We start from the raw sequence: 26809 nt of genomic DNA on the forward strand, positions 1-26809 counted from the left end.
AAAATGATCTTTACTACTGATTAATAATGCTGTTGGCTTTTCAGAGTTCTTGCGAGGGAACAGTGGGAACTTTGCAGCAAACTATGTTTGGGACCTTTCACACAGCACACACAAGTCCCATAGCCAATCACGTTCTGGGCTGAGCAGGGACACTGCTTGTCACAAATCCAGTCTGACAGCAGGGGCCATGTTTCCAAGGGCCCTGCTGAATTTTCATCCAAAATGTCAGAAAGACTTGTCGGATTTGCTGGCCTTGGTGTCACAGGCAGTCATAGCCGTGTTGGGCCAGCTTGACACAGCCTGTGGCTGGCAGGGAGCACAACAAACAGGGCAGCACCAGAGAGAGGGCACCCATGAAGGACCAGCAGGTACAGCAGTTGGAGCGGGAGTAGGAGCAGGGATGGTCATCGCAGGAGCCCTCATCATCCTCATTGGTGCAATGGTGGAAGATGCCTTGTACTAGGCACATGCATGTGCCATAGACCCAAATCTTCCTCACTCAGTTGATTCTAACCTTCTGCTTATAAAGATACTCTTTTAAAATAAAATCCTGTAACACTGATGGCAGAGGAAGCCCACCGATCCCACCATATGTAGTGCACCTGCAGATCACTGGGTCAGGTTGCTCTGTTGCCACTCAGGGCACTCACATTCCTTCCACCTAGACTAATCTATTATTCCTCAGATCAATTCCTAGATCTCCAGGAAGAGAAGCCATGCTGAGACGACTGCCTTGACGGGAGCCTGTTACTGCCATCACCTTAGCAGTCCTTTTGAGGGTTGGAGCAGCGGAACAGGCACAGGGATTGCCCCTCTGGTCCTGTCCAACCAACATCACTTTGAGCTTCGATTGTCCGTAGACGAGGATATTGCCCAACTTGAACGGGGAATTTCTGCCCTCCAGGCATCCCTTTCCTCCCTAGCTGAGGTAGTTTTACAGAACAGGAGAGACCTGGATCTCCTCTTTTTACAACAGGGTGGCCTTTGTACTGCGCTCAAAGAGGAATGTTGCTTCTTTACAGACCACACCGGGGTATTCAGGGACAGTATGGTAAAGGTTAGAGAAGGACTGAAAATGAGAAAAAGAAAAGGAGATCAAGAGCTTGGGTGGTTCTAGAATTAGTTTTCCACCTCCCCTTGGCTAAGGACCCTTCTTCCCTCCTTCCTAGGACCTGTTGTAGGCCTGCTCCTGGTCCTTGCCTTTGGGCCATAGGCATTACCCGGCTCACTCAGTTCATCCGAAGCCAAATACAAGACCTGCGGGCCAGGCAGATCCAGGTTCATTACCACCGCCTTGATATGCAGGACTCCAGGGTTGAAATTTCCCGACGAGAGATGCCCCACACAGACCCCTTCACTGGGGGAGGCTGCATCTATGTGTGGGAAAAAGGCTCGCTCAAGGCATGATTGGAGTGCAGCTGGGACTGCACAGGCTGGGGACCATGGTACCCCAAAATCCCGAGAGCCTGGATTATATGCCCTGTTGCATAGCGTTTGTGCAGTAGCAGCCTTGTGCTTACCCATTTCCGCTCCCTCAAATAACTGCACGGACAAATCGATTCAGGCACTATGAGGACGCCTGTGGTGCTTGAGTCTGGAGAGACATTCCCTCTTGGACCTTTTTTCACAACCTTTAGAGCGATAGGGCCTCTGTAATCCTCCATGCAAAGCCTCTTTCAGAGCCCTCCTTTTAGACCATTCGAACCTGGTTTATGTTGGCCCTTAGATATATTACTAAGAAGGGGGAGATGTCAGGGACAAGGACAGAATCTCTAGTTAGTGGAAAAATATAGACCCCCCCTATAAGACAGGGAACTAGAACATCTTACAGTCAGGTTGCCTATTAACAGGACATTGAGTCAGAGCCCTTGAACTTTTGATCCTGTCAACATCCTGCATAAACACCCTACACAAACATCCTGTTAGCTTGCCCCACCCTATGCAGATAACAGCTTCCTGCTACCCCACCCTGCAGGAACTATATAAAGCTTCCTGGAGAAAAATAAAGTGGCACCTTGATCAGAATCTTGTCTTGGTGTATTCCTTTGTGTCTCCTGTCCGTATCATTCTGTCCTTAGGGTGGTCGAGAACCCGTTGAAGCCCTGCTGGCCGGGGCATTTTCCAATCATGGTCTCGATATCTCTTGCTCATAGAATCCCTCCTCTCTCTCTTCGATTGGACTCCTGGAGGTCTGCCTGAAACCAGGCCATGGAACTCTGCATCTGTTTCCATCAGTCACTGGATGAGAGTTTTATCATGACAGGGTATTCAGCCTTCTGATCACCAGAGTAACTTAGCTCAGGCATCCTCTTGACCATTGTCATTAGTCTATGGTGGAGTCATCTTTGTGGATTCCTGGGAACCTCCCTGGCACTCTGCTTCTCCCTATTCCCATGATGCCATCATTTATCATGGTATATCTTTTCTTGTTCTCCCACTATGTTCATGTTCCAGCTCAAAACTCCCACTCCCCCAAGCTCTCATTCCCCCATCCCTTGTCCTCCATTCCCCCACCCACTCTCCCTCAATTGTTCATGTAGATCTCATCCATTTCTCTGTCGCTGGATGATCCACACATCCTTCCTATCGTCCTCCCTACTAGCTAGCCTTCCTAGAGCTCTGGTTTGCAGACTGGTTATAGTTTGCTTTACATCTAGTATCCACTTACGAGTAAGTACATACCATGTTTGTCTGGGTTACCTCACTCAGGATGATACTTTCTAGTTCCATCCATTTGCCTGCAAACCTCATGATGTCATTGATTTTCTCTGCTGAGTAGTACTCCATTGTGTATATGTACCACATTTTATTTATCCATTCTTCAGTTGAAGGGAATCTAAGTTGTTTCCAGGTTCTGGCTATTACAAATAATGGTGCTATGAACATAGTTGAGCATGTGTCCTTGTGGTATGATTGAGCATTCCTTGGATATATGCCTAAGAGTGGTATAGCTGGGTCTTGAGGTAGATTGATTCTCAACTTTCTGAGAAAGTGCCATATTGATTTCCAAATGGCTGAACAAGTTTGCATCCCCACCAACAGTGGAGGAGTGTTTTCTTGCTCTGCATCCTCTCCAGCATAAGCTGTCTTCAGTGTTTTTGAACTTAGCCATTCTGACAGGTGTAAGGTAGTATCTTAGAGTCATTTTGATTTGCATTTCCCTGATGACTAAGAATGTTGAACAATTCCTTAAATGTCTTTTAGCCATTTGAGATTCTTCTGTTGAGAATTCTCTGTTTAGCTATATAGCCCATTTTTTTAATTGGAATGTTAGATATTTTGATGTCTAGTTTCTTGAGTTCTTTATATATTCTGGATATTAGCCCTCTGACAGATGTGGGGTTGGTGAAGATCTTTTCCCATTCTGTAGGCTGTCCTTTTGTCTTGTTGACCGTGTCCTTTGCTCTACAAAACCTTCTCAGTTTCAAGAGGGCCCATTTATTAATTGTTACTCTCAGTGTCTGTGCTACTGGTGTTATATTTAGGAAGTGATCTCTGGTGCCAATGTGATCAAGACTACTTCCTACTTTCTCTTCTATCAGGTTCAGAGTAACTGGATTTTTTTTAAGATTTTTTTATTATTATGTATACAGTGTTCTGCCTGCATGTATGCCTGCAGGCCAGAAGAGGGCACCAGATCTAATTGTAGGTGGTTGTAAGCCACCATGTGGCTGCTGGGAATTGAACTCAGGACCTCTGGTAGAGTAGCCAGTGCTCTTAACCTTTGAGCCATCTCTCCAGCCCCAGAGTAACTGGATTTATGTTGAGGTCTTTGATTCACTTAGACTTAAGTTTTGTGCACGGTGACAGATATGGATCTATTTGCAGTCTTCCACATGTTGGCATCCAGTTATGCCAGCACCATTTGTTGAAGATGCTTTCTTTTTTCCATTTTACAGTTTTGGCTTCTTTGCCAAAAATTAGGTGTTCATATGTGTGTGGATTAATGTCAGGGTCTTCAATTTCATTGCATTGGTCCACATGTTGGTTCATATGCCAGTACCAAGCTGTTTTTAATACTGTAGCTCTATAGTAGAGCTTGAAATTAGGGATATTGATGCCTCCAAGGGTTGTTTCATTGTACAGGATTATTTCAGCTATTCCTGGGCTTTTTTTTCTCCATATGAAGTTGAATATTGTTCTTTCCAGGTCTGTGAAGAATTGTGTTGGGATTTTGATAGGGATTGCATTGAATCTGTAGATTGCTTTTGGTAAGATTGCCATTTTTACTATGTTAATTCTGCCTATCCATGAGCAGGGGAGATCTTTCCATTTTCTGACATCTTCTTCAATTTTTTCTTCAGGGACTTAAAGTTCTTGTCACACAGGTCCTTCACTTGCTTAGTTAGAGTTACCCCAAGGTATTTTATATTATTTTTGGCTATTGTAAAGGGTGATGTTTCTCTGATTTCTTTTTCAGCCCGTTTGTCATTTGTATATAGGAGAGATCCTGATTTTTTTTAGTTAATCTTGTATCCTGCCACATTACTAAAGGTGTTTATAAGCTTTATGAGTTCCTTGGTCAGATTTTTGGGGTCACTTATGTATACTATCATGTCATCTGCAAATAGTGAAAGCTTCACTTCTTCCTTTCCAATTTGTATCCCCTTGATCTCCTTGTGTTCTTATTGCTCTGGCTAGAACTTCAAGTACTATATTGAATAAGTATGGGGAGAGCAGACAGCCTTGCCTTGTTCCTGATTTTAGTGGAATCGCTTTGAGTTTCTCTCCATTTAGTTTGATGTTGGCTGTTGGCTTGCTGTAAATTGCCATTATTATGTTTAGTTAAGTTCCCTGTATTCCTGATCTCTCCAAGACCTTTGTCATGAAGGGGTATTGGATTTTGTCAAATGCCTTTTCTGCATCTAGTGAGATGATCATGTGGTTTTTTTTTCTTAGAGTTTGTTTATATGGTGCATTACATCGACAGACTTTCTTTTTTTTTAAGATTTATTTATTTGTTATGTATACAGCATGTATGACTGCAGGTCATTAGAGGTCACCAGATCTCATTACAGATGGTTGTGAGCCACCATGTGGGTGCTGGGAATTGAACTCAGGACCTCTGGAAGAACAGGCGTTGCTCTTAACCACTGAGCCACCTCTCTAGCCCCGACAGACTTTCATATGTTGAACCAACCTTGCATCTCTGGGATGATCATGGTGGATATTTGTATATGTGTTATTGGAGTCTGTTTGACAATATTTTATTGCGTATTTTTACATCAATGTTCATGAGGGAGATTAGTCTGTAATTCCCTTTCTTTGTTGCATCTTTGTTTGGCTTGGGAATCTGGGTAATTGCAGGATTATAGAAGGAGTTTGGTAATGTTCCTCCTGTTTCTTTTGTGTAGAACAATTTAAAGAGTATTGGTATTATCTCTTCTTTGAAGATCTGGTAGAATTCTTGAAACAATCTGGCCCTGGGCTTTTTTTGGTTGGGAGACTTTTAAGGACTGTTTCTATTTCCTTAGGGGTTGTTGGTCTATTTAAATAGTTTATCTGGTCTTGGTTTTACTTAGGTATGTGGTACCTATCCAGAAAATTATCCATTTCTTTTAGATTTTTCAGTTTTGTGGAGTACAGGTTTTTGAAGTATGACCTGATATTTCTCTGGATTTCCTCATTCTTAGGTGTTTTGTCTTCCTTTCATTTCTGATTTTGCTAATTTGGATGCGGTCTCTCTCTCTCTCTCTCTCTCTCTCTCTCTCTCTCTCTCTCTGCCTTTTTTGGATAAGGGCTTATCTATCTTGTTGATTTTCTCAAAAAACCAACTCTTTGTTTCATTGATTCTTTGTATTGTTCTCTTTATTTCTATTTCATTCATTTCAGCTATCAATTTGATTATTTCCTGGCATCTATTCTTCCTGGGTGACTTTGCTTCTTCTTGTTCTAGAGCTTTCAGGTGTGCTGTTAAGTCACTAGTGTGAGATTTCTCCAACTTCTTTATGTGGGCATTTAGTGCTATGAATTTCCCTCTGAGCACTGATATCATAGTGTCCCATAAGTTTGGGTATGTGGTATCTTCATTTTCGTTGATCTCTCGGAAGTCTTTAATTTCTTTCTTTATTTCTTTCTTGACCTGTTGGTGATTCAGTTGAGCATTATTCAGTTTCCATGGGATTGTAGGCTTTCTGTAATTTTTGTTGTTGTTGAAATCTAACTTTAAACCATGATGGTCTGATAGAATGCAGAAGGTTATTCCAATTGTTTTGTATCTGTTGAGATTTGCTTTGTGGCCAAGTATGTGGTCGATTTTAGTGAAGAGTCCATGGGGTGCTGAGAAGAAGGTATATTCTTTTTTGTTAGGATGGAATGTTCTATTGATATCAATTGAGTCATAACATCAGTTAAGTCCCTTATTTCTCTGATAACTTTCAATTTGACAAATCTGTCCAGTGGTGAGAGTGGGGTGTTGAAATCTCCCACTATTAATGTGTGGAGTGTTATGTGTGATTTAAGCTTTAGTAATGTTTCTTTTACATATGTGGGTACTTTTGTGTTTGGAGCATAAATGTCCAGAATTGAAACTTCATCCTGATGGATTTCCTGTGATGAGTATGTAATGTTCTTCTTGATCTCTTTTGACTGATTTTAGTTTGAAGTCTATTTTGTTGGATATTAGGATGGCTACACCAGCTTGCTTCTTTTTTTTTAATTGTGAATTCTGTGTTTTTTGTTTTATTTTATCTTATTTTATAATTTAATTTAATTTTACATATCATCCACAGATTCCCTTGTTCTCCAACTTCCCACTCCCCACCCAACCCCCCCTCCACATTCCCCCCATTCCCATCTCCTCCAGGGCAAAGACTCCCCTGAGGATTGAGTTCAACCTGGTAGACTCAGTCCAGGCAGGTCTAGTCCCCTCCTCCCAAGCTGAGCCAAGTTTCCCTGCATAAGCCCCAGGTAAAACAGCCAACTCATGCACTGAGTACAGGACCCGGTTCCACTACCTGGATGCCTCCCAAACAGATCAAGCTAATCAACTGTCTCAAACTTATCCAGAGGGCCTGATCCAGTTGGGGACTCCTCAGCTATTGGTTCATAGTTCATGTGTTTCCATTTGTTTGGCTATTTGTCCCTGTGCTTTATCCAACCTTGGTCTCAACAGTTCTCGCTCACACAAACCCTCCTCTTTCTCACCAACTGGACTCCTGGAGCTCCACCTGGGGCCTGGCCATGGATCTCTGCATCCGGTTCCCTCAGTCATTGGATGGGGTTTCTAGCACAACAATTAGGGTGTATGGCCACCCTATCACCAGAGTAGGTCAGTTCAGGCTGTCTCTTGACCTTTGCCAGCAGTCTATTGTGGGGGTATCTTTGTGGATTTCTGTGGGCCTCTCTAGCACTTTACTTCTTCCTATTCTCATGTGGTCTTCATTCATCATGGTCTTTTATTTCTTGTTCTCCCTCTCTGTTCTTGATCCAGCTGGGATCTCCCGCTCCCCTAAGCTCTCTTTTCCTCAACCCTTGCCCTTCATTACCCCCACTCATGTCCATGTTGTTCATGAAGAACTCATCCATTCTCTGTCATTGGGTGATCCCTGTGTCTTTCTTAGGATCCTGTTTTCTAGGTAGCCTCCCTGGGGTTGTGAGTAGCAGTCTAGTCATCTTTGTTTTACATCTAGTATCCTCCTATGAGTGAGTACATACCATGTTTGTCTTTATGAGTCTGGGTTACCTCACTCAGGATGATTTTTTCTAGATCCATCCATTTGCCTGCAAACCTCATGATGTCATTGTTTTTCTCTGCTGAGTAGTATTCCATTGTGTATATGTGCCACATTTTATTTATCCATTCTTTAGTTGAAGGGCATCTAGGTTGTTTCCAGGTTCTGACTATTACAAACAATGCTGATATGAACATAGCTGAGCAAGTGCCCTTGTGGTATAATTGACCATTACTTGGGTATATGCCCAAGAGTGGTATAGCTGGATCTTGGGGGAGATAGATTCCCAATTTTCTAAGAAAGTGCCATATTGATTTCCAAAGTGGTTGTACAAGCTTGCATTTCCACCAGCAGTGGAGGAGAGTTCCCCTAGTTCCACATCCTCTCCAGCATAAGGTGTCTTCAATGTTTTCGATCTTAGCCATTCTGACAGGCTTTAAAAACTGAGGGCTGATGAGATGATTCAATGTGTAAGTGAACTACTTTCTAAGCTTGACCACCTAGTGTCAGTTTCTCAGAACTAACATGGTGGAAGGGGTGCATTAGCTCCTAGAACTTCTCTTGGGAACTCTACACATGGGCAGGTGAATGGGAACATTCTCACACATGAATAAATAAGGGTAAAATAAATTTAATTGAACAGAATCTAAGAACACATACTGAACAGTGAAATCAATTTCATAAGGCATACAATGTTTTACACAACATCCAATGTAAAATAAATGTATGCAGGTAGAATAGGAACAGTATCCAATGAATGTTATGTAGACATCAGGGTCTGAGGCTGGAGGTATGATTCAACAGGAGAAGGCTTGATGACATGTTCCAGGACTCAATGAACAGCTCTGAAAAAAAAAATGATTTCCAATATTTGTAATATATAATTGTGTTTAAATATACAAACATATGTCATGACCTATTCATGTTTCTAAGGCTTTGAAATGTCCACTGACAGTGTAAGAAGCTCTGTCTTGAGGATGGGATCACTAGCAGTGTTTCCTCTAGACAGCAAGGCCTACATTTTCTAAGCTGAGCATAAAATCTATGGAAATTAGAAAAATAAACATCCCAAACAACCCCAACTTCAAAAACTATGGAATGTACTAAAGTAAAGCTGAGGAGCAGAGCTTTCCAGAAGGACAATGAAGCACATGTGTGAGTGAACAGAGAGTGGAGATGGACACTGTGCTGCAGGAGCTCCTTCACCCAGGATGTCTCACCCTAGTCACCCTATGGCAGTGAGGATGTCTGAGGGATTCCACACCTCTGAGTGTGTCTGTCAGGACATTTCCTGAGATGATTAGCATGTGAGGTCTCTGATCTAACAATGCATTTTAACATTTTACAGAATGTTAAAACATGGGAAAATTTTCTTGAGGAGTCTGGTTGGAGGAAGTAGGTAACCAGGGCTGTTTCCTTGGGTGCTGTTATCTTTTCTTGATTTCTTCCTATTTTACTCCGCTGTGCTTCCCACAGGCCATGAGTTTAAAAGCTCTGTTCTACTGCATCCTCCCACCATGATGGAGGAAACCTCTGAAATCAAGAGATAAAATGAATCCTCCATCCTTCCATTGTTTTACTCAGGTCACAGCAGTGAGAAACGTCATAATATATGCCCTACATTCTCTGAAGAACAGAGTAAGATGCTGGAGGTCTTGTTTGCTGGACAGCCTGGCAGAAAAGGCATCACTGAAGTGAAGCTTCATTAAAGGTAGGTGTCGGGGCTGTCATAGTCACAGGGAAACCAGCCCCTAACCACAGCATTTATCAGTTAGGACAGATGTTGTAAGAAGGTAACAATCAAGAGAGGAGAGGGAGGGTGTGTTACATGTCAGTCAATGCTGAAAGGATGGAGGGGGAAAGGAAAGAAATCAGAATCCTAGAAATGGAGACAATTCAACTGTCAAAATGTCAACACCTGATGCTAAGAAAAGACAGGTGTCAGGGTCTTGGCAGCACTGGACATTGATGGTCCAGTGTTGTGAGGCTACAAGAGGCCAGGGAAGGGATAAGGGCTTACCTAAGTAGAACAGGCCAAGAAAGGACGATGCCTTGTAGCTTCTTACACAAAGAATGCGAATCGCAGCATGCATGTTGGGATTGATTTGGAATAGCATTTGTGCAGTTACTACTACATTTCCGAATTTTAAGATGATGTTTACCTGCAGAGGAAGAAAGGCAAAAGGGAAAAAATAATTATTTTGGAATGAATCATAACTTCGTCAATGAGAACATACAGGATCCCTGGAAAATGGTCAATCATTCTTCTGTTAATTTTTCACATGGAGAGTACTGCATTCACGAAGGTGCTGACTAGAATTTTAGTGTATAAATCCCTTCATCCATGATTATATTTACCTATGAATACCTGAGGATCATCAAGAACACTCCTCCATTGTTAGTGATAGTGCAAATTTTACAGCCACTTTGGAAATCAGTATGGCAGTTTCTCAGAAAATTGAGAATCAATCTACTGCAAGATCCAGTGATACCACTCTTGGGCATATACTCAAGGGGTGCTCAATCATACTACAAGGACACATGCTCAACTATGTTCATAGCAGCATTATTTGTAATAGCCAGAACCTGGAAGAAACCTAGAACCCTTCAACTGAAAAATGGAAAACGAAAATGTGCTACATATACACAGTGGAGTATTACCAAGCTGTAAAAAAAAAAAAAAAAAAATGACATCATGAAATTTGCAGGCAAACACTAGTGGAATCCCATGAACTGTGAACTGGTGGCTGTGGAGCCCCCATGGGACTGGACTAGGCCCTCTGGATACAGAAGACAATTGTTTGGCTCAAACTGTTTAGGGGATACCCAGACAGTGGGATCGGGATCTGTCCCTGGTCTATAAGCAGGCTTCTGGGAATCCAGTACCTGTGGTGTTAACACCTTGCACAGCCTTGGTGCAGTGGGAAGGAGCTTGGACCTGCCTAGACTCAGTGTGCTGGGCTCTGCTGACTCCCCATGGGAAACCTCGATTTGGGGGATGTGGGGATGTGTCGTGGCCTGGGAAAGAGGGCTGGGGGTGGGAGGAGGGAGGAGGGGGATCTGTGGAGTGAGTAGAAAATTTCTTAATAAAGAAAAATGAAAAAAAGAAATCAGCAAAATCTTCAAACTATAAAATAAAAGTAAGAAAAAGAAATTTGCAGGCAAATGGTGAAATTTGAAAATATCACCCTGGGTGAGGTAATCCAGACTCAGAAAGACAAACATGGTATATACTCATGCCAAGTGGATACTATATGTAAAGCAAAGGATAACCAGACTACAACCTACAATTCCAGAGAATCTAGGAAACAAGGAGGACCCTAAAAGGGATGTACAGATCACCTAGGGAAGGGGAAGCAGAGGAGATCCACATGAGTAAACTGGGGATGGGGAGGCATTCGAGGGTAGGGAATGGGAAATAAGAACATGAGGGAACAGGTGGTTGTGCTGGGGGACATATGGAGTGGGAGAGCAATGAAAATGATATCTTGATAGAGGGAGACATTATGGGGTAAGGGAGAAACCTGGTGCTTGGGAGATTCCCAGGAGTCCACAAGGATGACCCCAGATTAGACTACTAGCAATAATGGAGAGGGTGCCTGAACTGGCCTACCCTGGTCATCAAATTGGTGAATACCCTAACTTGTCATCATAGAGCCTTCATCCAGTAACTGGTGGAAGCAAATGCAGAGATCCACAAAAAAGCACCAGGCTGAGCTCTGGGAGTAGTCCAATCAAAGAGAGAATGGGAAGAGGGATTATATGAGCGGTGGAGGGGGGGGGGGGTCAAGATCATGATGGGAAAAATCTACAGAAACAACTGAACCAAGCTCATAGGAACTAACGAACTTCAGACCAACAGCTGTGGAACCTGCATGGGACCAAACTAGACCCTCTGCATACAGGAGCAGTTGTGTAGCTGGGTCTGTTTGAGGGGCCCCTGGCACTGTGATCAGGATCTATCCCTGGTGCATGAGCTGGCTTTCTGGATTCCATTATGTATGATCTGACACCTTGCTCACCCCTAATGAAGTGGGAAGGGACTTGATCTTGCCTCAACTGAATGTACCAGGCTTAGCTGTGCCCCCATGGGAGAATTTACCCTGTCTGAAGAGGGCAGGAGGGGTTGGGGGAGGAAAAGGTAGTGCTGGGGAAAGCGGGAGGAGGGATGAGAGGGGAATTTGTGGTTGGTAGGTAAAATGAATTTTAAAAAATGTAAAGAAAAAGAAAGCCTTCAAAAATTATTGTTCATCTTAATTGATTTATTTATTTGAACTATCATTATTGGCAAGCAATACCGGAAGCAGGCCAGCCCTTTCCTACTTTATACAGAAACACAATCGCCCACACTCTCAGTCTCTGCCCATGAATTCCTCGAGTGCAAGCACTCTGAATAAATCCTCAGTTACCTGTAGAGACTGTCACTAGGAAACACTCCTGGTCTATTTTTGCTTCACAGGTTTCTTTTGATGACTCACAACTCTTGGCAGATGAATGTTTTGTACACACAACACATTGCAGAGCTGAAAAGGCAAAACCACGTGTAAGAGGTTTATTTGGGGTCAGTTTCAAGCATTGCGCTGTGGCCCAGAAGAAGAAAAAATGATCAGGAGAATACTGGGTTGTATGTTGTACTGACTGCATGACTCTGGAAAGGGATGCCTTCAGGACAGCAAAAAGTTCTCTCCACTCTAAATCCTGGGAATGGACAGATTAGAACAATGAATATCAACGATCTGATGTAGGCTGTCTGAGGCAACAACTTGGAATCAGACAAATTAGTGCCTGATAGCACAGGCACTAAGATCAACAATTAATTAACGGAACCTCCTGAGACTGAAAAGTTTTACATGGCAAAGGACACCATCATTTGGACAAAGCAGTAGCTTACAGAATGGAAAAACATTTTACCAACTCCACACCCAATAGAGGACTAACTATATATTCAAAACCTATAAAGAACTCTAAAACCTGGACCTCTAGAAAACCAATAGCACAATTAAAAACTGGAGTAGAGATTAAACAGAGTATTCTCAAAGTGAAAACTCTTTTGAGTTTCCTGTGAAAATATGTACAGAAATGTTCAACATCTTTATCCATCTGGGAAACGCAAATCAAAACTATTTTGAGATTTCATCTTATACCCATAAGAATGGCTAAGATCAATAAAACAAGTGACAGCTCATGTGGTGAGGATTTGGAGTTTTGATAATGCTCATCCATTCCCAAAGAGAGTTCCAATGTGTATAGTTGTGGGGCGTTTACCCACCACCCCCACAGCTTCCCAGAGTTTTCTTGAGTGCGAGCAGCAGGAAATATTAGATAGAAGGATTTATAGCGGAGAATCTTGTGGAGATAAACAGATAGAAAATAAAGGATAGCCTCGAGAGGGCCTGGAACCTATTCCAACGGGCCTGGACTGTCTCTGGTCCAGGGTTTTTATAGAGACGCCAAGGGGTGGAGCAAAAGACCTCCTCCCCCAGCACAGCCAAGTGCAGACCATCTCAGACACCTGCACTCAGGCCCATGGTCCTGATCATCCTCTATTCGGACCTGCTGGGTAAAGCCACGAGGAACCACAGAACGGGCTCCCACAGGTCCCCCCTTCTTAATATATAAAAAAATAACTATTAATGGCTTACAGCAATCTCCATAGCTGTTACACCTCCCAGTATGGGAGTAGAGGATGATATAGATGGCATTTCTCTTTTGAATTAGGTCCAAGGTGACCACAGCAGTATTAGCTGCCTCAAGCCCTTTCTAAACCAAAACTCTTAAGGCGACTACAAACTTAAAGAATCCCTTAGCTTCATCATTACCATTAACAGGTTAACATAAATATTGCTATACATAGTCACAATTCTCTCAATCTTACAACTCAAAGCAAACTCTTAACAGAACCATTAGAATTAGCATATATGGTGCTATATATAGTTAACAATTTTCTCCGTCTTACAACTTTAACTCAGTCATTTGAATTTTCTTGTTAACAGAACATGGGAAAAACTTCGATGTATTCTCAAACTTAAACATTTCCTCAATTCCACAAAGCCAGGGTGCATTAATATCAATAGGTTTCTGCGAACATAATTCAATCTCATAGCTCCTCCTTTTCTTTATAATTTTTAAGCAAAATCTCAAGCCTAGTTAGAAAACCCAAACTTTTCTGTTTAAACAGTTCCATTTGTAACACAAAACCAGTTCCATAAGTAATTCCATTTTTACATAAACAGTTCCACAAAACAATTCATAAATCTCCAGTTAATAAAGCATATACGCATACACAAAATTGCATCTTGATTCTAAGTAGAAATACATTTCTTCATTTAAACAGTTTCATTTTTAACCCAATTCCAGAAAACCGTTCCTAGGTCATTACTATAAGTAAGCTCAAAATTGTCCCATTGCAATGAAATCTCTATTGTTCATTTCATTTAAGTACCAAAATTCAAATGATAAATATTGGTACTAGTCTTCTAAATTTGAAGAAATCCATAACCAAAATGTTTTTGTAATTTTATCTCATTTTAAGTTCAAAAAGTTTAAATAAGAAATAAATTCTGGTATCAGGCTTTTACTTCCAAATATGAAGAGACTTTTTTAACCAAAACTTTTTGCAGTTAATAATTTTTGTTCAAACAAGCGTCTCTGCAACTTTTGTTCTCACAGACAGACTTGTTTAGTTATAGTAATATTTTAAACCGCACCGTTTTTGCTGTTAGCTCAGGTTTTTCTGTGCTGCGTTGATATTCCACGGATCTCAGCCGTGGATGCATTGTGCTGGTTCTGGCGTCCGCCATTCTTAGCTTCTTAGCGGCTTCTGGAGCTTTTGAAACCATTCAGACTGCCTACTTTGCAGTCTACTAGGACACTATCTCCTGTGTCTCAGGTGTTTTCACCATATACATTAATAGACTCACACTTAACATTTACACTTTTTCACAAACTCACATATAACATTTTTTTGCCTTGCAAAGCATTTAGACTCATATTCAACATTTACACATTTTTACAAACTCACATACAACATATTAACATCTACTTATTTATACTTTATAGAACTACTTTAGCAAATATATTTCCTATTAATTCTTATATACTTATCTTATTTCTTATTTAAACTTACATTTACAATTAGCATCTTACAAGCTTATTACTACATGTCTTAAGACTACCTTAGATACTTCTTACAAGCTTATATTCTTAAAGGAACTCTATTGATCTATTTTACAAACTTATATAGGCTACCATTAGCATATATCTAACTTAGCAAACACCTAAAGATTTCTTAACACAGATCTAACAAGACAGAATTTTACAAACTCACATATCTTATATTCATCTCTCTACTTCTTACTCTTAATTATTATCACCATCTCTATCAGAAAAATTCTCTTAACTAGACAGGAAGTACGTACATCATTTCTCAAGTTTAGAGTTTATAGTCAGCTTTGTTATAAAGCACTGGGATTTAGTGAGTGTTGTCATTATAGAGTTGTGATACTTGTTGCTAGGGGATTGTAACATTCTCAGGACAAAGCCACACCCCAGAGTTGCGAGTTCTCTCAGCAGTTCCCGACAGGCAGAGATGCACTGTCAGCGGTAAACGGTTTTTTAACTAGAGGCTGTCCCTTCACCCAAATTCCTAATAGCTCCCCTAAATGCCTCAATTCAGACAAACGTTTCTATTACAGCAGTACTTTTGGTTTGCTCTACTGAAAAACTTCACACTGAGGGTGAAATTATCTTATTTAGCTTCTGTAAAGCTCTTCGCCAATACTGCACAGCTATTAGGTGATATTTTTCTAAAAGAGCTAGTAAAGCCAAAAGCGGCAAAGCTCCGAATTCTTATTTCCTCTTGCGGAAAAAACACAAACATGTCCTCGACCCCATATTAAAACAGGATTGGCCGGGCGGTGGTGGCGCACGCCTTTAATCCCAGCACTCGGGAGGCAGAGGCAGGCGGATCGCTGTGAGTTCGAGGCCAGCCTGGGCTACCAAGTGAGCTCCAGGAAAGGCGCAAAACTACGCAGAGAAACCCTGTCTCGAAAAACCAAAAAAAAAAAAAAAAAAAAAAAAAAAAAATAAAACAGGATTGGAGCCGGGCGGTGGTGGTGCACGCCTTTAATCCCAGCACTCGGGAGGCAGAGCCAGGCGGATCGCTGTGAGTTCGAGGCCAGCCTGGGCTACCAAGTGAGCTCCAGGAAAGGCGCAAAGCTACGCAGAGAAACCCTGTCTCGAAAAACCAAAAAAAAAAAAAAAAAAAAAAAAAACAGGATTGGAACCCTTCCATAATCCCGAGCAGGGCTCTTTCCATTTCACTTGAGTTTCAGGATTTAGTATTTTCACTTCATTAGCTTTAACTCCTGATGTTATTAGCAGCGGTGATATTTAGCATTGATTTCTTATAAGGAACTTTCAGGTAAAGCAACTCTTTTGTAAGACAGCTAGATTTTCTGAAGTTTGTTTCCCATCTAGAAAGCAGTCATTTCTTTTTTGAATGCCTGTTTCCTTGTCTCCTTATTAGATTTGCAAAGGAATTATTACAAATTGCAGGCAGTTCGTTCAAGGCAAAGAACTTTATTAATTTCAACATAAGTTTCTTCATATCTAAGACAAAATTCAGTCTATAAACTGCTTTCCCTTGTTTTAAGGATTTTAAAGTGACTTGTTTGCTCTTAAAGGTAGCTTGTTGTCATCCAACTACCGTAAAAACTTTGCAAGGCTATTAGGGTAAATAAGGCATTTTACCAACGGAGCCCCAAACCGCGAAGCACCTAGTTCCGTATCCTTTCAATCTTTCATTGGAACTGATACTTAAACTTAGGCGACTTTCCTCCTCATTCTTTTAAAAGCTGTATTTTAAGTTTACTATGAACGTATTTTCGAGCTGACAAAAGTGTTTCAGGGCAATGTCGCCATCTTTAGCAGAAAAACTACCTTTCCCAGAATGCATTTCCTTTACATCAGTCCATAATAATGTCAGTCCCATATCAGTCCCTTATATCATTTTCCTTATATCATTGATTTCCCATAGTTCTTTTTGGGTCTGAGAGTCAACTGGTTCCTCTTTTACTAGACTTGCTTACAAATTCTTGCCCGGGAGGTTTGAACAAAGTTTTTTGCTTTTGCAACCAGAGATTTTTGAACAAGCATTTTACATTTTCAGCTATGGCACATTGGGAGGTTTCTATTCTCCTCAGCTGGCTTTAACAGGTGTTTCAACTTCATCAGACACTGGCCCTCGAATCAGAACCACACCTGCCTCCTTAGCGCGCATTGAGGCTGGCAATTTCTGATAGCAACTTTCCTCGGGGCTTGTGTTTGTTTTAGCCAGTCAGTGAAAAACAAGATCATTTACAACAGCTTTTCCATAGCTCTTTCAGAGATTTTCTCCCACTGATCTTCTCATTTTGCTTGTTCCTTCCCCCCCAGATGCAGAGCTTCAGCTATCTGTCTGCGGCTCTGTACCTCTGCTCGCTGCCTTTGGAGGTAGGGGCTTTTTTTTTCTCCCCCTGAATCTGCCTCAAACTCTCGCAGCTTTGTCAGGTCATGCATTTTCTGGGGAGGAATCTGTCCCCCTCTTTCTTCAGAGTCTTTCTCCCAGACAGTATCCAGTTTGGTCTCAGTTTATCCCCTCTACCCCAGAAACAGTTTCCAACACTAGCGCGGCGGCTTTCCCTGCTACTGAAGGTAGGGGCTTTAGTCCGTTTCTGTTTTTGGGGTCTGTGTGGTTTGCATACAGACTGAAAAATTTAACAAGGGAGGTTTTTGCCATTTCTAAACTCCCATTAGGACAGGTGCTTTGCCTCATCAGGCCTTCACCTGGCCCAGTCCCCCAGTGAGTTGTGTTTGTTTATCTGGGTGCTCAAGGACAGAGCTTATGCCAGAGGCAATCACCCCTCAGGGCTACACTCCCTCATCTCATTGGGAGTCAGTTGAAACAAAACTTTCTCAAAGAGGTGCTTTCTATGACAGAAAAGCAAGCTTTACTCCTGGATAGTTCTGTTCTGCCCTGGCTGGGCTCTTCCCAGACAGCATTCTGACTCGGCAGCATGACTGCTTCAGACACAATTCAGCTTTACTGTTTTCCCAGAAAGGTCCTTACTCTGATAGGAAGCTTTTCTCAGATTTCTTTTTACAGCTTTGGACCTATCAACCCGGGACCTGTAGGAAAGTGTGCAACTGTGCCGTTCCCAGCAGCTTTAGCTTTGTTTATTATCAGTTTTCCCCTGGGTCCTGCACCTTCCTGCCTCAGCTCTGTGCTCCAGGAAGTTTGCAACTGCAGGAATCCTAGTATCCCCGAAATGCACTCCAACTCAGAGACGCTGGCCAGTCGCCTCTGGGTTTTTGGTCAGAAGCGAGGATACAATGCTAACAGTTTCAGGGAATCTTTGCATAGGACGATTAGGAGCACCTTTTCATTCTGAAATGCTCACTCAAAACCTTTGCTGCCTCAGCTCAGCTGTAACTGTGAAGCTTGACTATTTTGCTTTTCTCAGGTAAAGTTTCCTGCCCTTTTTGGGCTCTCTGTAGCTCCTTACCCACACTCTCCCCAAGCGTTTCCCTCAGGGTACTCTGACCCACTGTCTTTTACTAGCTTGAAGAGACAGAGCTTAGAAGAGGTTTTTAGGAACTTGTTTCTGCCTCCTGCATTGCAGGGAGGATTGTTAAAGCTTGAAAGAACTTAGAGGTTTTGCTGTCTTAAGAGGTTTGTTGTTTTCTCTTAGAGTTAATCACAGGTGGTCCCCATACTAATATCTTCAGGTGATTCTAATTTTTGTCATCTCCCAGAAGGACAAATTTAGTTTTTAAGTTTAAGAGCTTTTGAGGAAGATTAAGGCTTTTTAGAGAGATTTTTCCCAAATTTTCCAAGAAAAGCTTTATAGCTTAAGAGAAAGATTTTTTTTCCCCAGGAGAAAGACCAACTTTTCCCAAAACTTCCCAACTTTAAACTTTGACTTCTTACACCCCCATTTTTGCCTCAGGGAGAAATTACTTTCTCCTGCTGCTTGGATTTGGCATTTCAGCTGTCCCCAGGTCAAAAGCTTCCATAGGAAACTTTTTCTTCCCCATAAGCTCAAAGAAGAGCTTTTTTACTACCCGTAAAGCCCAAAGAAAGATTTTTTTCCCCAGTTTGCTTTCAAAGCCCCCAAAGTGAGAAAATTGAAGAGTTTTTCTGTCTAGTTGCCTTACTTATTTTTTCCTACACAATCTTACACTTCTAAGTTTTTCCTAACTATATTACTACCCTATATCTTATCCTTATCACAGATAGAAATTGAGAAAGGGATAGAAGATAGAAAATTTTGACAGAAGAGAATTTCGCTGCAGCATCGGACATCCTTCCAGTCCGCTTTCCTTTTCTCTCGAGGATAAAACCCCTGCCTCACCAAAAATATATATATATAAAAATATATATATTCCATAACACCGGCATGCCTTTCCACTGGCAGGGCTAACTCAGCACTTTCACCAAAAACTCTGTAATAAAACTATTATTTTCCTTTATCTTTAGTCCCTATTACTTTGTCTTAAGTCCCTGTTCATTTGTCTTTAGTCCCCCCTTTTTTTGTCCCTTTTTTCTTTAGTCCCTTTTTTTCTTTAGTCCCTTTTTTTTCTTTAGTCCCTGTTCACGGCGCCATTCTGTGGGGCGTTTACCCACCACCCCCACAGCTTCCCAGAGTTTTCTTGAGTGCGAGCAGCAGGAAATATTAGATAGAAGGATTTATAGCGGAGAATCTTGTGGAGATAAACAGATAGAAAATAAAGGATAGCCTCGAGAGGGCCTGGAACCTATTCCAACGGGCCTGGACTGTCTCTGGTCCAGGGTTTTTATAGAGACGCCAAGGGGTGGAGCAAAAGACCTCCTCCCCCAGCACAGCCAAGTGCAGACCATCTCAGACACCTGCACTCAGGCCCGTGGTCCTGATCATCCTCTATTCGGACCTGCTGGGTAAAGCCATGAGGAACCCCAGAACGGGCTCCCACATATAGTCACTATGGAAATCAGTGTGGCAGTTCCTCAGGAAGATGGGAATCAATCTACCTCAAAATTCAGCTATATCATTTGGGTGTCTATCCAAAGGATGCTTCATCCTACCACAGAGACACCTGCTCAGCCTTGTTCATTGTTGTTCTATTCATAATAGCCAGAAGTTGGCAGAAATGTAGATGGCCCTCAATAGAAGAAAGGATAAAGAAAATATGGTACATTCACACAATGTAATATTACTCATCTGTTAATAAAACAAAATATGCAGGTAAATGGATGGAACTTTAAAAAAATCATCCTGAGTTAGGTAACCCAGACCCAGAAAGACAAATATGGCATATATTCACTGATATGTGGGTTTTGGATGTTAAATGTTTTATTATAAGGCTTCAATCTGCATAAACATAGAAGTTAGGTATAGAGTAGTGGTTCTCAACCTTCCTAATGTTGTGACCCCTTAATACAGTTTCTCATGTTGTGGTGACCCCAACCCACAAAATTTTTTGTTGCTGCTTTATAACTGTAATTTTCCTACTGTTATGGATCATAATGTTAATATCTGAGATGCAGGTTATCTGATATGAAAGAGTGAAAGAGTGGTTTGACCCCAAAGGTGTCATGACTCACAGGTGTAGAGGAGGGGAAGGGTGGGAGATTATGGATCTCCCTGTGAAGGGGAAGTAGAATAAATAGTTATAAGTACATGGGGGGATTAATTGGGATGGGGAAGGGAGAGAAGAATGAGCAGAAGAAAGGAATACAGGAGAACAGGGAGAGGCAGTTAAAACTCAAGGCCATTAGAGGGGTTTATGGAAACCTAATATAACATGCTTCTTAAAATACTTAATACATGAAGGTAATCTAAAAGAACCTACCAAAAATGGGGGAGATGGGTCCCCAACTAAACATTTCTCATCACCAACTGAAGCTTCCAGTACCACAAATGGGTTACATCTAATTGAGCTCTTGGCCAAAGTTGGCCCATGCAAACCCCCAAACAACCCAGACTGCTCACCACACACTGATTAAAAAGTCCTATTGCAGAAAAACACCAACTACCTAACTCACTGAACATGAAGAAGCTGATGCCTACCTAGAACCTTCATCCCTATGGACTAGCTTTCATTGCACTGGAAGGTACTCGGCATGCTACAAAAATAAACACCAACCCAGCTACAAACGCATTGACACGCAGTGATGATCTGCTTACAAGATTCAACAGTGCAACCATACAACAGTGACTCAAAGGCCAAACCAGACCAGGACTAATTGGGCGGGGGATGAAAGTGAAGAGTAAAGGAGAAAATATAGGGAGGGAAAGCTATCACTAAAAGCCTTTGGAAAAACTATATGGAAACCTAATACTGTAGAAGCTTCCTAAAATATATACATATATGAAAGGAATTTAAATGGAGTTGTATGGTGGGAGAGACGATGACCCAACTATACACCTTATGCCACCAAGTACAACCTCCATTGCAAGAAACAGGTTACATCTTGTTGAGTCTAAAGACAAAGGTATCCCACGGAAGCCTTCCACCAATGTTATAGACTATTACCAAGGCTGTTGGTTACTCTCCACACTAGACAACACTTGCTTAGTCATGAACCATGGATAAGTACAGTTGTTACCCAACTAGAAGAATCACCCTTACTGACTAGCATTCATGCTGCTTGAGGTACTGTGTACACTACTGAAGGAGAAAGGTACTCACCAATATCACCCACCTACAAACACTGTGACCTACAACTTACCCTCTACAGAGCAGAGAAGAGATATGGTCACGATGAGCAGAATGATGATTTTTGTCACTTTAGTCATTTTGGATGACAGACAGTGGCCTGAGGTAAAGGATGGCTGCTCGCTCCCTTTATACAGATGGAGAACAGGAAGAAATCTCCAACATTGGTGCAAGGAGGAAATGCCCTTTTCTTTTTCAAGAAACCAGATGTATGATAATGTTGGAAGGACAGGCTGCCCAGCTGTCTAGTTGCAGCTGAGTCGGAGAGCTTCCCCCCCCCTTATCTCATTTTCTCTGTGTGCAAGTGTGTGAGATATAGTTTTCTGGTCCTTCAGAAACTTCTCTAGGAAATGCATGCTCATCCTAGGATTAGGAAATGGAAAACAGTGACTGAGAATTCCAAGGCTTCCAGAGAAGGGACATGTAACATGAAGATTTCCTGAACAGCTTATTCTAATGTTGGAAAATTCTCCAGTTTGAGTCATACCAAAGGAAGAGGTTTGAATATAAGAGACTACATGTAATTACCTAGCTTGTAGCGTCTTCCAACATTTCCATCTTCCCTCCTTAGGAAGTTCTAGTGCTTATCACTCTAGAAGTCTGGTATATCTGGAAGTCTGGGATATCTCAGGTTCCCAGCAAATGTTATGGTTGGGAAGTTCAGGGGTGAAGGCAGAAATGAGGGTGCTTCTCAGAGGCATTTCCAGTGAGCTCCTTCTTGAAGACTAAGCACAGTTTCTGAGTATTTCCTGCCCTGGCCCTTCTGGAATTACAGCTAGGACCATGTCTCCACCACACTCAGCCCTGTCTCACACAGTGTCCCTGCTGTGGACTCTAGGGAAATGAAATATCACGGTCCCAACCTCACTCTGAGCCATTCAGCTACATTCTAGAACAAACATTTAGAAGAAAACTTCTTGCTTGTCCTTGTGGCCTCCGCAACTTCTCAGGGAAATTTACTTCCTTCATGAAAGATGCCATCTCTGGTGGGGTGCATTCTCTCCACCCCATTCTAGTTGTTACCAGGTCTCATGACCTTTCTCTTCCAGGTGACCTTGTCTTTGTGTAGCTCCATTGTCTGGGCTTCATTTGAAACCAGTAACCATGAAGGTATTTTCTGTTTCCTTGTTGGCCTTGTCCTCTGTGGGGATTAGGTGTGTGACATGTTCTAAGACCTTAACAGACAGGGCTCTCTCCCTTTCCTTCTGCACCTTTCACATACTGAATCCTAAAAACAACTCTGGGAAGTATATACATATATTTCTTGAAATGAAATAATAATCTCAGAAAAGTTCAGTAATGAATCTAAGGTCACACTCCAGCTAGCAAGCTGCAGAGGATGTGACACCGTGATTGTCTGCAACAAAGCTGTATTTGAAATAAAAATGTCCTTCTTAGAGATTATAGTATTTTCTGATTAGTGGGATTTTTTATGTATTTCTCAACTCTTGAGAAACAGATTAATTTTTAATTAAATCCCCATAATTCCACCCAATTAAACAAAAAAATTATTTCTATTTTCTTAGGATTATATACATTTATTTGTTTCTTACTGTTATGGAAAACATAAACTACAGACAATGTCTTATGATGACAGATTACTCTCTTAAGTTGCAGCTGCAGGGGACAGTCATTTATCTCATGGGACTACAATAAAAAGTCAGCAGCAGGATGGCTCCTTCTACACACACTGAAGGAGAAAATACATCTCCTTGGATTTTTGTTCAGCTTCCAATGGCCTCTAATATCCCTTGACTTATGACAGATTTCTCCATCTTCAATACATATAACAACATAATCTGCTCTAATCATTCTATCACATTCCTCATTCTATACTCAAACCTCTCTCCCTCTCCTTCTTCCTCTCCTCTCTCTCTCTCTGACTCTCTCTCTCTCTCTCTCTCTCTCTCTCTCTCTCTCTCTCTCTCTCTCTCTCTCTCTCTCTCTCTCTGATTTTCTCTCTCTCCAAACCTTCCACTCTCTCTCCCCATCTCTCCCCCTCCCTCTCTTGGTACTGGAAATCAAACCCAGAGCTTTGTATATACTAGGTAAGTGCTCTACGTTTGAACTCTTGCCCAGGTTTGTTATTTTATAAGGTTATTTGTGACTATATTTCAGGGCCTGATAACATAAAACATGATAACATTTCATTCAAGATCTTTAACTTAATCAGATATTAAAACTTCTTTGGGGCATATGCAGTGACATTTCCAGATAGCAGAGATTGGGTATAAAGATCTTTAAAGGTTATTATGCCCAAGTTAGTGCTGCCAATAAGACACGGACTACATCATCTGAGACAGTTGTGTAGCTGGGTCTTCTTAAGGGGCAGTGGGATCAGGATTTATCCCTGGTACATGAGCTGGCTTATTGGAGCCCATTACCTATGGTGGGATGCCTTGCATAGCTTGGATGCAGCAGGAAGGGTTTGGACCTACCTCAACTGAATGTACCAGGTTTTGCTGACTCCCCATGGGAGACCTTACATATTGGAGGAGGGATTTGGGGGGTTGTTGGAGGGGTGGCTGGGAAGGAGCAAAATAAGGGAAGAGAGGGGGATCTATTGTTGGTATGTAAAATGAATTAAAAAATTCTTAAAGAAAAAAGATTATATCACATGATTATCAACTGAATAACTGTCTTTATCAGGTTAGTCTGCAAGCATGGCTGTGGGAGACTGTCTTGGTTATTAATTGATGAAGGAGGGTCCAGCCCACTGTGAGTGGCACCATCTTTATGCAGGTCATCCTGGGCTGGATAAGGAAGCTAGCTCAGCATGAGCCTCTGAGCAAGCAAGGAGAGCCTGTGAGTGAGATGGAAAGCAGTATTCTTTACAGAATTTCTCCAGATTCCTGCCTTGACTTTTCCTCAATAATTGGTCATGACATAGAAGTGTAAGCTCATAAACCCTTTCCTCCCCAAGTTGATTTTAGTCAGAGTGTTTCATCACAGCAACAGAAGGAAACTAAAACACTGTCCACTACTCACTCTCAGTACCGAGACCATGGCACCATCTCCATGGGCCCTTCTGTTTGCTCAAATGCTGCTCTCCAACAAGATGTGTCCCTCTCTGCCTGGCCTTCTTGCGTACTCACATCTTTATGTCCATTTCGTTTATGCAGTAGCAAACACCTGCTTCTTTAACAGCCTGGCCAATTATGTAAAACCTCTTTACTTTGGCAATTCCATCTTTATTAACTGTCTTTTTCACCCAATTACTTCCTTACTTGCTTTCAAATTCCTCTTTTCTCACTATTTTTAAAAGTTTATTGTACCTTAACTAAAATAATATCATTCCCCTTCTTTCTTCCCTCCAGCAAGCACCATGTTCTCTCCATCACTCCATCTCGAACTGATGTACTGTATTTTAATATGTGGTGTGTGTGTGTGTGTGTGTGTGTGTGTGTGTGTGTGTGTGTGTGTGTGTGTTACTGGGGTGCATGTGGCACTCTTTGGTCATATAACCTCCTTTTTCCTAGCCCCTTAGGTGATCAATACTGGATCTTCCTTTTCACACTTGCTTTGATTATATAAATGTCTCAATTAACAAATGTGGTAAGTTGTATTCTTATTCACTTCAAAACACTTTTGCATTTCTTTTGAAGTTCATCTTTGGTTCATGTGTTACTGGAACACACTTAATTTCCATGTATTTTGGGATTTCTCGGTTGCTATTTTAAGTTTAATTCCATTGTGATCTGAAGGCATTGTGTAGTTTTTATTTTTTAATATGGCAAATTGTGTTTTGAGTTATAGCATGTAGTCTGACTGGGTGTGTGTTCCATGTGAACTTAAGAAGAATGTGTAGAGCTGGCCGGTGGTGGCTCAATCCTTTAATCCCAGCATTCCTGAGGCAGAGGCCAGCAGATCTCTGTGAGTTCAAGGCCAGCCTGGTCTACACAGCAAGTTCTAAGACAGGAGTCAAAGCTACATAGAGAAACCTTGTCTCAAAAAAAAAAAAAAAGAGTGTGTAATATCTTTGATTTGCATTTTATGATTAGTTGTGAGGTAAGTATGAAAAGAATAGTTATGTCTCATTGTAAAATTGACCCCTTTATCTTTATAAAAACTCTATCGTGGATGACTTTCCTTGCTTTATTGTTTGCTGTGTCTGAAATTCAAACACATACTCCTGTTTGGTCCTGGTCACTGTTAACATGGCTATATTTCTACACACATTAACCCTATATGTCTATGTGATTTCTTTGGTTAGGTAGTGTATCCCAGTGGTAGAGTGTTTGCGTAACATAAGTGAAGGATTGACCTCTAGCTTCGCAATCAATCATCAATCAATTAATCAACCAGTAAGATTATAAAGAGATGTCATGTAGACAACATACAATTGAGCTTTGTCTTTAGATCCTTACTGGAAATCTTTCAGTTCACTGACCATTGTTATTTGGGGTGACTGTTGACAGAAATGATTAATATATATCACATTTGTTGTTATTTTCTATTCATTGTGCTGTGCTTTGTTCTTAGTTTTCTTTCATTCTTTTTATGTCTATTGTGGTTGGAGTCAAAGCATTTTGTATCTTTTTCTTTTCACTCTTAGCATACCAGCTATATCCCGTTTTACATTTTTTAACTTTAAAATTGGTTGCCTTCCATGCATACTGGGTGGTGACCAACAGCTTTCTAATTGGACTAAAGACCCACTCATCAAGAGGGAAATCATCCCTGATCTGGAAACCTAGCCAACTACCCAGAGCTAAGTGAAGTCATGGATATTAGAGCACAATTTAAATCTTTTGCTTTACTACACCAGTATAACCTGTAACTACTCTAAATATTTGTCCTAATAGCCACATATAAGTGCATTTGCCCCCCACCCCAATTAAGAAAACTTCCCTTAGCTACAGACTCAGACAGTTACAAAAAACCAAAACCAATCAAAATGCAGAGCTCTGGAGCCCTTGCCAGGGGATACATCCATAAAACAACTCTAACACCTAAGGCTCATGGATCACTGGGGAAGAGAGGGCTGAAAAATTCTAAAAGCCAGACGATAAGGGAGTTTCTGTGAGTTTGTGTCTCCTGTGATTGTCAGGAGCTATCCCCATAAAGTTCCACAAACAGGACTGCCTAAGCAAGAGTTGGTGAGGACAGCAGTAGACATGCCAAAGTTGACAGGGAAAGCCCAGGAAAACTCAACTCTAACGATGATCTACAGGCAGCTAAGGAACACTGAGAAGGGGAGAAATAGTCTTCCCAGGGAAGAGCACATTAGTGAGTTATACTACACCAAATGCTCAGCTCTGAAAGCATAGCCATTCAAGACACATGGTGGTCAGGTTCCCAATGCCTTTCAGAGTTCTCTCTTTCGTCACCACGATAGACACTGTGTTTCTGTCGTTTACAATAACATCCAAAAATACCCTTTCAGGAGAACTCTGAAA

The 26809-nt window shown here is 41.6% G+C and overlaps 1 protein-coding gene across 1 annotated transcript in view; it reads right to left on the reverse strand.

Annotated features, from left to right (window-relative positions):
• Positions 1-8288: 8288 nt before the first annotated feature.
• Positions 8289-26809, reverse strand: part of LOC102927765 (prostate and testis expressed protein 14-like) — a 35130-nt gene continuing 16609 nt past the window's right edge. The window contains exons 1-4 of the mRNA XM_076576007.1: positions 21424-21525; positions 12083-12196; positions 9694-9835; positions 8289-8518 (exon numbers count right to left, since the gene is read on the reverse strand). Coding sequence (XP_076432122.1) covers positions 8506-8518; positions 9694-9835; positions 12083-12196; positions 21424-21490 — 336 coding nt within the window. The 5' untranslated portion in view covers positions 21491-21525 and the 3' untranslated portion in view covers positions 8289-8505. Of the gene's footprint in view, positions 8519-9693; positions 9836-12082; positions 12197-21423 lie in introns of the transcript that reaches the window.

The sequence above is a fragment of the Peromyscus maniculatus genome, chromosome 7 (assembly GCF_049852395.1).
Source record: "Peromyscus maniculatus bairdii isolate BWxNUB_F1_BW_parent chromosome 7, HU_Pman_BW_mat_3.1, whole genome shotgun sequence".
Taxonomy (NCBI): Eukaryota; Metazoa; Chordata; class Mammalia; order Rodentia; family Cricetidae; genus Peromyscus; species Peromyscus maniculatus.